Consider the following 10,576-nt stretch of genomic DNA (forward strand, 5'->3'; position numbering starts at 1 on the left):
CCAGACCCAGACCAGTGGTCATTCCATATGTTGAGGGAGTATCAGAGAAACTGAGACGTTTATTTTCTAAACATAACGTCCCAGTGGCTTTTAAACCCCAAAATACATTACGGCAAAGACTGGTTCATCCCAAAGATCCAGTCCCCCGGCACAAACAGAGTAATGTTGTGTATGCTGTTCAGTGTCAGGAGGGCTATGATCAGTCTTACATTGGGGAAACAAAACAGCCACTGGCCAAAAGGATGGCCCAGCACAGAAGATCAACATCATCAGGCCAGGACTCTGCGGTCTACACTCATCTCCAGGCCAGCGGTCACTCTTTCAGGGATGAAGACGTGCACATCCTGGATAGAGAGGAACGATGGTTTGAGAGAGGAGTAAAGGAGGCCATCTTTGTGAAAAGAAACCGTCCATCATTAAACAGGGGTGGAGGCCTACGTGTTCAATTGTCCCCCTCTTACAATGCTGTGATTGCTAGTATCACTCAGCCCTCTGTGAACAGTACACAGCCATCAGTGTGCTAATGATCCATTGTTAGGCTGATGGTCCTTCTTGAGCATGTGATCAGCTGGTTTTGGTTGTCAGCAGCAAAACTGGTTGATCCACTCTGAGAAGGTGCTATTTAAGAGACTGAGCTGAAAACAGCGCCTCAGACTGAAGAAGTCTCTCGGACGAGAGACGAAACGTTTCTACATTTTTTGTTGTTTTGCTTTGTTTTGGGATTTTTTGAATGTCCAGAGGACCAGATTTAACTTTTTTAGATATAATTATTATACTTACTAACGGTCAGAGAACGCATGTGGATGATGATCCCTTTGTCCATCAGTAGCTTAACTGGACTTTTTTAAAACCTTTTTCAACTAGCCGGTCAGCACATGTGTGCGGCTGATGTTCCAGTGATCCATCTGAAGCTCAACTGGACTTTTTTTTTTTACCTCTTTCAACCAGCCAGTCAGTGGACGTGCGGGGCTGATGATCCACTGTGTGAGGACTGGTAGTGTTGCTTCAGTTTCTCATACCAGAGGCAAACAAGGTTGATAGTGATATATTTGTCACCCTCCAGTTCTCTCTGTTCACAGTAAAACTGTTCTAGAAATGTGAGTAAAAAGCCCAACATGTCAGGGGAGACGTTGTCCATGCGCGCCTTTCCCCACGAGCCTCCATTTTCTCACGAAAACTGCACCATAGAAGCCCGAGCCCACATGCGCAATTGTTTCGCAATGCACCAGCACTACTCTCTTTTCAGTCTGATTAACTGCTGCACTCTTCTTTCTTTCCTCATCCTTTCAACATAGTAAACTTATTGTCTCCTCCTCTACAAGTAGATTAACACAATTTTATATTGTGCATTTTTATTTAGTTTTCTTTGTGCTGTATGATTCTTAAAACCACATCAAAAGCCCGAAACCGAAGACTCAAAATGGTGCTGATGGAGTAGGCTGTGTCTCGGATAGCTCCCGTCAGGCCTGATGGAAAACTAATTTCTATAACTGCACTCTTGCTACCTTAGGGCTGGATTCTTTTTCGGAGACTGATATTGCCACAGTACTGAACCAACAAGCTGGCAATATGACCTCTAAGTACAAAAAACCTAGTTTTGCCTTTATCTCAACTGCAGCCTATTGTTAATGCTAACGCTAATGCTAGCGCATTGGATCACCATGAGAGATGTGGGAAAGGCAGCTAATTCCCTGGGCAATGGATGGAGAGACAACTTGGTTCTAAGATCAGACCTCTGCTAGATCTTGAGGTCCAGTTTCAACAATTGTGGGTGAACTTGCCACAGGTGAGGATACGACTATAGTACCACAATGTTCCATACTAAGCTGCTGCTCGTATCCAGGCCTGTGAGGGGCGAGACCCTACTGATCTGAGACCGGCAGTGTGGCAGTAAGGTGGCTGTGGCTGAGTGGTTACAGCAGTCATTCTCCAAATGCAAGAGTTGGGGGGTTCAAATCCACTGGCAGTCACATGCCGAAGTGTCCCTGGGCAAGACACTGAAACCCTTGTTGCCTCCGATGTGTGTCCCATCGGTGTATGAATGTGATAAAGCACTGATTAGTTTATTTAGAATAATTTGTTCCATTAGCTTTGTAGAGATCTAGTAGAGTGCTGTATGAATGGGTAAATGAGGACACAGATTGTAGTGTAAAGTGCTTTGAGTATCTCGATAAGATAGAAAGGCGCTATATTAGTAGTCTATTTACCATAGCTATGTTATGAATCTGATTTGATAACCCATCACCACACCCAAGGGGAGTGGTGCGGCCAAGGTTAGAGAAGGTGGACCTGCAATCAAAAGGTCACAGGTTGCCGGTTCGACTCTCCACCGTCCCTGGATCAACAACATCAAAATGTGGGTGGAAAAGATGAAACACCTACACTTGCCTCTATCCTCATTTGCCCCCCTTGATCAAGGCCCTTAACCCCCACCATCTGCTCAGGTCTCTCTTGAAAATGAGTCCTCATGACTCTTTAAATAAGTTTTGTAGAATGAACATATGCTGATATATTCATAAATTAAACGGATTCTTTCATTTTTCTGGACTGTATAATGACGTGCATCTGAATCTAATAAAATGTGGACGTGAGACGTTAATTATCTTTGACTCACAAACGAGTGGGTCATTTATTAACAGAATCAAGTTTAACACATCACACATTTACATTAATTGGCAAGAATTGAAAATAACGACAGCTTATTAATCAGTTTTACAAGAGTGGTAAACAATGCGGCGATTGTTTTCTCACTTTCAGCAGAACAGCAGACGTCAATCACATGGCAGTGATTGAAAAACTTTGCTTCAGAGATTTCTAAAAATATCTGTAATGATTTTTAGCAGATAGAAGAATTTTAAAGATGGAAAGATGAAGTTTATCTTGAGAGAGATGTGTGAGGGAATTTGTCTGTTTTAACCAGAACATGCACGCTCCTTTGGACCAGCTTTTCCCAACGGTACACTTTGGTTGAAGATCGACTTTTTACCTTTTCTGAAGATATGTCAGTTCCGGCGTAAAGTTCCACTTCGAGCCACTTTTCAGCGTCTCCGTAAGAGCAGCTAAAACCTCGGGAGTCGTGGGTATCCAGAACAGACTTTCATAATTCCCAGATCTTCTCGTGTTCAGCTTGATTTTTCTTTCATCAGCATCCTGAATTCCAGCCTTCATGAACTCTGGAACTGCTGTCACTAGGAAGTGCTGCACCTTTTAAGAAGGGTCACTTCCGGTTCATTTGAGGACTGTCTGATTGGTCGAATGGACCAAACAGAGGTGTGTTTTGTGATGTAAGGTGTTATGAAAAGTCAAGGAAAAAGATTGAGATTGTTTAAGAACAGACAAAAGATTGTTATGAAGAAACCAGACTTTGTGGAGTCACTTCTCCAGTATCTTGCTGTAAAAGTTAAACATGACATTTCTTTTTCAGTAAACTTGCAGTTGACCGAAACTTGAACTTTGAACAACTTACACATTTGCTCACTTCAAACAGACGATCAAGAAATTGAATCATTACTCTGTAACGTATTCCAACTTGATTTCACTTTGAATGAGGATTAAGAATCATTATTACTGTTTCACAGTTAATAAAAATGAGTAGTTCACTTCAACATTCAAACATTGTTTGAACTAACACAATTTGATTATCAAACATTTGTAAAATAGTAATGATAATAGAGAATAGTCTTCTTTCACTTGATTAATTCAAGAAAGAAAGTCTCAGGATGGGTCAACCTGTATTTCTGGATGCAAATCAATGAAATGACAAGTTCTGTCCCATAAGGTCCTTAAGGTCAAATCCTGACCTTAGGTCTAGTTCACTACAGTTTAAATAAAAAATAATATAAAATAAAAATCTGAGTGTTTACCATATGTTTTCATTGTATATGTACGTTATTTATTGAAATTTCCCTGTATTTACAGTCTACAAAGTAATCAATCCTTAGGCAGATATTATTGCTACCAAAATTTTAAATATTATATTTTGTGGGCAGCACGATGGCATGGTAGAGATGCCACCTCTCAGCGGGCAGGTAGCCCCAGTTCAAACATCGGCTGGGAATCTTTCTGGGTGGAGTTTGCATGTTCTCTCTGTGCATGCGTGGGTTTGCCCCGGGTTCTCTGATTTCCTCCCACAAACCAAAAACATGCATGTTAGGTTAATTGGTAACTCTAAATTGTCCCTAGATGAGAGTGAAAGAGTGACTAGTTGTTTGTCTAGTTTGTCTCTATGTGGCCCTGTGATAACTGGAGAGACCGGTCCAGGTGTCCCTCGCCTCTCACACAGTGATGGGTGGACATGGGCACCAGTGACCTCTGTGACTGGAAAAGGAAGAAGAAGGTAAAGAAGTTGTCAGGCTGCTGTTGTTACGCCGTATTGTTTTGCATTGTTAGTGTTTAGCATATATCTTAGATCTTTTAGCATACTGTTTGGTGTTCGTTTAGCATTCATCTTAGGCCCTATTTACACGGACACGATGGGAGGAAACGTAGGTTTTTTCACATGTTAATTAGAGGAAAAGATCCGCGTTGACACGGACGAATTTTGTGTTTACATGCATCCAGAGGAATCCCCTCCGCCCCACCAAATCCGCTGTAGTTACCATGCCGGGTCATTACATGGCGCTGTGAATTTTGTACCTTCACCTAATGCGCATGCGTGCTGTCTTGGCATGCTCCTTTCTTCTGGGCTAAAAGCTCAGCTAACAACAACTTAACAAGTTAAAGTTGGATTTTGAATAAAAGTCGACATATTTGACACCAAGCAGGACCGCCTTGTCTAACAGCTCCACCCCTGGTAGCTGAGTGGACCAGAACTGAGTCAACGATGTCGGACTTTACTCCGTGATAATCAGTAGCTGATTTACAGCAGGTAAATCAATGTTATTAATAATGTTTGCTTGTGTTTACTTTGATCACACAATAACCAACTGAGTTTTTATTATTATTTTTTTTTCTGAAAGAAGAAGGAGCTGTCCTTCCACCAGACGGACAGGTTCTGAACGAGCCTCGGCCCAGGTGCAGTGCAGGAGGACGTCGAAGAGAGAGATGTTGGATGAACTATTTATTTAAAATTCCCCTAAGTTCTTTTATTCAATCCATTAAATGTTTTAAGCTGCATTAATCAAAGGAGTGACTTCCTGAACCAATGAACAATGTGGGACCAGTATATCAAGGATGAAAACAAGAGTCCAGTTCATTAATGCAGTTTACAGTTAACTTGTTTTTTATGTGTTCAGTTAAATATCAGTGTTTGTGTAACATACAGTTTGGGGTGTTGAATAAATAAATAAAATAAAAATTAAACCTGATGTCTTCATTTTCAACTTTAATAACACGCAATATGTTTAGCATCATTTTAATCACATAATTTGAATTACATAATGTCCAGATAGCTTCATTTAGCTCAGAGAGCTTCATTATATCGCTCACACTTAAGATAAATACTATTTAGCTTATTATTTAGCATATTTAGTATGTTATAGTGCAGCGTGACGTGTGCACGTGCCTCGTTCTATAAACAGCGATATTAGAACTGGATCTGACTGTGTCTCTTCCAACACAGATGTCGGTCACAGCACCTGGAATCTGACTTAGATTAACTACGAGATTAAAAATATATTTCATCAGTCATAGTTCAGAAAGCAGTGTGTCCGCCGCCATGTTGATAGAAATATGCTGTTTGTCCGTCTGCGCGTGCGTGTGCGCATGTTGTTTAACACAAAGCCTCAGCGGGCGATGTTTACATTATCAGCGGGGGGTCAGCGAAAAACCTCGACTCTGGAAGGTGGGTTCAGAAACCTTCGAATTCAAAGAGGGGGCCACTGGTGTCGTGTAAATGAAGAGCAGAACCGCAGAGAGAAAGGAGCGGATTCACTCAAAATATGCGCTGTGTAAACGGCCCCTTAGTGTATATCTTAGATCCTTATTTACTATTTATTTTTACACTTTATGTTTTTGCTGATGTCGGGTGTAACTGGGACCCTGTGCACATAATTGCATTCCACCTCATGTATCACATGTGATGAAATGACAATAAACCTACTTGAACTTGAACTTGAAAATAGTGGATGGATGGATGTAATATATTGTGTATTCTATGCATTCATTGGGACAAAAATCTGGTCCATCCATCCATCCATTATCTTTACCCGTTTATTCCATTTTGGGTCACGGGGGTCGCTGGTGCCCATGTCCAGCAATCACTGTGCGAGGGGCGGGGTACACCCTGGACGGGTCGCAAGTCCATCACAGGGCCACATAGAGACAAACGAGACAAACAACAATTCACTCTCTCACTCACACCTAGGGACAATTTAGAGTTACCAATCAGCCTAACATGCATGTTTTTGGTCTGTGGGAGGAAACCGGAGTACCCAGAGAAAACCCACGCATGCACGAAGAGAACATGCAAACTCCACCCAGAAAGGCCCCTGGACTGGGGTTTGAACCAAGGACCTTCTCGCTGAGAGGCAGCAGCTCTACCAGTTGAGCCACCATGCTGCCAAAAATCTGGTATGTGTGTGAAATGTAAAATAACCAATTTTCTGTATTTTATGGATTTAGAACATATAAAATGCACTAAAATGTTAGATTATTGGAAATAAGTACTAAGTGTGTATCCAGGGTTTAATTTGTAAACTGACTGATGCCGAAACAGCGGGCAGGCTGGGGGAGGGGTGGGGGTGTCCGTTGGGTGAGGGGTCGGGAGGTGGGGTTCGTGGGTCTTCTTGCAGAAAGTTTTGAATAACAGAGATGCCATTTCCTGCATTTTGGTGGATTTTAACGGGGTATTATACAGTATTTACCTCCAAGGAGGACCATCAGCATTTACCTACATTTGTAAACACTTAATTAAATTACTATTTTAGAAAGCAACAACAAGTTGTCTGTGAATTTAGCAGCTCCGATTCTGTCAGGAATCTCCACTGAATTAAGTCTTCCTGCTCTAATCTCGAGGCACCGTTTGAAACACCTGAAGGCTTCAATTCTCGGTTGTCGGACAATCCATCTTTTCTTTTCCATTTTTTATTAAAGTAAATTGAACTGTCTTTTTTACATTTTGATCGCTGTTGTTATTTTGACAAATTAGCGCCGTTGTTTTGAAACGTGACATATAATATGAATAGCACATTAAAAATTTCTATCTTTGTATTTTTAATTTATTTTTACAGTAAGCTTTTTTATTTATTATGTCTGAAATGTAGCAGGAGTTCAGACACCTGCTGATGTTGTGCGCGCTGTGTAGAGCTGTCTGGAGACACTGTGTATAACATGCACTGCCCACAGGCATTTATTTATTCTGTTGAATAAATGATCATTTCTGTTTTGGGGGTCTGAGAGGAGGAGAAGAGGTGTTTTTCAGTGCACAGCCCCGCTGAGTAGGGACAATATTTAGAGAGGAGGAGGAGAGAAGGACTCCGCACAGAACCTTTGTGTGTAAATGTGACCATCTGTCCGTGATTTAACAATCATGTAAACATGATTGTTAAATCATTAAATTTTGTCATTAAATTTTAAATGATTGTTAAATGATTAAACATGATTGTTAAATCATGTTTCTTCCAACTGAGGCAGCTGTCTAAACTGAAGCCCATATTGTCCAAAAAGAACCTGGAGACAGTAATACGCGCATTCATTACATCTAGGCTTGATTACTGCAATTCACTCCTGTTTGGTATCAGTCAGACCTCCATTGCACGACTACAACTGGTCCAGAATGCAGCAGCCCGATTTTTAACCAGTACAGGTAAAAGAGAGCACATTACACCAGTTTTGGCCTCACTGCACTGGTTACTGGTTCACTTTCGAATCCAGTTCAAAATACTCATGTATGTCTACAAATCACTGAACAGTTTCGCCCCCGTTATCTCTGATCTGCTACAACCGTATGTCCCATCATGTTCCCTGAGGTCAGCGGACCAGATGCTCCTCACAGTTCTAGGAACTCGTCTTAAGCGCAGAGGTGACAGGGCCTTCTCTGTAGCAGGACCAAGACTCTGGAACGAGTTACCTCTGCTTGTCAGACAGGCCCCCTCCCTCTCGGTTTTCAAGTCCCGTTTAAAAACTCACTACTATTCAGTAGCTTTCAACACCAGAGGATCTGTGTTTTGAACCTATATGCTCCACACTGGTTTGTCGTCATTGTCTGCATCGTTTTATGTCTATATTTCTGATTTACTTCATTTTGTATATTGCTTTGTGTGTTGTCTGTTGTTCTGTCTGTACAGCACTTTGGTTGGCCTTGTCGCTGTTTTAAGTACTCTATAAATAAAATGGCATGGTATGGTATGTGTCCCTCTGTCCTCAACCCCCCGCCTAGAGGCTCCTCTCCTGCTCCTCGAAGTAAAGTGTGAGTGAACTGGTGCGCCGCGAACTGGTGCACCGCGCACGTTGTGGCTGGAACATCCACTCCACAGACTGGGTCCACCGTGCTAAGGTTATCGTCTCCTCTCGTTGTATTTTTTAATAAATAATCAAAATAAAAATGCGTAATGGCTTTGGAATTATAGTAGCAGAGTTGGCGGCTCCAAGCAAAGAGTTGCCAGAACACAACGGGTCAAAACGAGAGAGAGTTCCCGGATCTAGTTTCGGCAGAATCCGGCTCAAATTAACCACTGTGTGTATCCAATTAACATACCGTTTTTTTAAAGTTTCCAACAAACTTCTTGTATTCGGAGGATTCCTTGTCGTCATAATTGTCATTGTATACCACACTGATCATCACTTTCACTACCACTGATTGGTTAAAAACACCTGCAAAAATAAAAAAATAAAATGTTGAAATAAATACAACATGCCTACATTTTAAATTGAAAAAACACATTTGAGCTTGCAAATGTAGTACCTGGAATAAAGGTGACAACATTTTGGCATCTTTCTCCACTGAATCCAGGAAGACATATGCAGTGAGATCCATTATATAAGCCTCCATTTTGGCAATTGAGAGGTTTAGATGTTGTTACTTTTGGGGATGTTTCAGTTGGCAGAGCTGTTGATGTGACAGTGGAAGCGGTGACGTCCGCTGACATGGTAGTCTGACTAGACGCTGCAGTTGGATTTGTTGGGTCTAAACCTGATGATGTTCCAGTACCAGTAGTTGTTGCACCACCAGTATAGGCAGACTCAGGTGGTGAGGATGTACTAACAAAAGTAGATGTTGCAAATTCAGAAACCGATGTGGTTTTAGGTCCTGAGGTGGCTTCAGTTAAATAGGTTATTGGTGGGGTGGTGAGGCCAGTTGTATCAGGTGGTGTAGTTGTTCCAGTAGGCTCTGATGTTACTGAGCTAGTTGGAATTGTTGGCTTTGATTCTGATGTTGTCCCACCAGCCTCAGTAATTGGTGGGCCAGAAGAACTTGTGTCAGATGGTGTGGATGTCTCAGTAGGCTCTGTTTTTACTGAGCTAACTGAACCTGTAGGCTCAGATTCTGATGTTGTCCCACCAGTCTCAGTTGTTGATGGACCAGTAGAAGTTGTGTCAGATGGTGTGGTTGTCTCAGTAGACTCCGTTGTTACTGAACTTGTTGGACTTGTTGGGTCTGATACTGATGCTGTCCCACCAGCCCCAGTTGGTGTTGGACCAGTAGAAGTTGTGTCAGATGGTGTGGTTATCTCAGTAGGCTCTGTTGTTACTGAGCTAGTTGGATTTGGTGGGTCTAATTCTGAAGTTGTCCCACAAGCCTCAGTTATTGGTGAGCCAGTTGAAGAAGTTGTGTCAGATGATGTGGTTAGCTCAGTAGGGCCCGTTGCTACTGAACTAGTTGGACTTGTTGGGTCTGATACTAATGTTGTCCCACCAGCCCCAGTTGTTGTTGGACCAGTAGAAGTTGTGTCAGATGATGTGGTTATCTCAGTAGGCTCTGCTGTTATTGAGCTAGTTGGATTTGTTGGGTCTAATTCTGAAGTTGTCCCACCAACCTCAGTTATTGGTGAGCCAGTTGAAGAATTTGTGTCAGATGGTGTGGTTAACTCAGTCGGTTCTGTAGCTACTGAGCTAGTTGGTCTCGTTGGGTCTGATTCTGATGTTGTCCCACCAGCTTCAGTTATTGTTGGGCCAGTAAAAGTTGTGTCAGATGGTGTGGTTAGCTCAGTGGGGTCTGTTGCTACTGAACTAGTTTGACTTGCTGGGGCTGATTCTGATGTTGTCCCACCAACCTCAGTTATTGGTGAGCCAATTGAAGTAGTTGTGTCATATGATGTGATTAGCTCAGTAGTGTCTGTTGCTACTGAGCTAGTTGGAATTGTTGGAACTGATTCTGATGTTGTCCCACCAGCCTCAGTTGTTGTTGGGCCAGTAGAAGGTGTGCCAGATGATGCGGTTATCTCAGTAGGCTCTGTTGCTACTGAACTAGTTGGACTTGTTGGGTCTGATTCTGATGTTGTCCCACAAGCCTCAGTTGTTGGACCATTTGAAATTGTGTCAGATGGTGTGGTTAACTCAGTAGTGTCTGTTGCTACTGAACTAGTTGAACTTGTTGGGTCTGATTCTGATGTTGTCCCACCAGCCTCAGTTGTTGGTGGTCCAGTAGAAGTTGTGTCAGATGGTGTGGTTATCTCAGTAGGCTCTGTTGTTACTGAAC

General features: G+C 42.3%; 1 protein-coding gene across 1 annotated transcript in view; it reads right to left on the reverse strand.

The window, feature by feature from the left end:
• The window catches only part of LOC119414306 (mucin-5AC-like), a 39,875-nt gene that overhangs the window by 28,322 nt on the left and 977 nt on the right, over positions 1-10,576 (reverse strand). The window contains exons 2-3 of the mRNA XM_037681404.1: positions 8,843-10,570; positions 8,636-8,751 (exon numbers count right to left, since the gene is read on the reverse strand). Coding sequence (XP_037537332.1) covers positions 8,636-8,751; positions 8,843-10,570 — 1,844 coding nt within the window. The remainder of the gene's footprint in view (positions 1-8,635; positions 8,752-8,842; positions 10,571-10,576) is intronic.

The sequence above is a fragment of the Nematolebias whitei genome, chromosome 1, assembly GCF_014905685.2.
Source record: "Nematolebias whitei isolate Nwh7 chromosome 1, NemWhi1, whole genome shotgun sequence".
In the NCBI taxonomy this organism is placed as follows: Eukaryota; Metazoa; Chordata; class Actinopteri; order Cyprinodontiformes; family Rivulidae; genus Nematolebias; species Nematolebias whitei.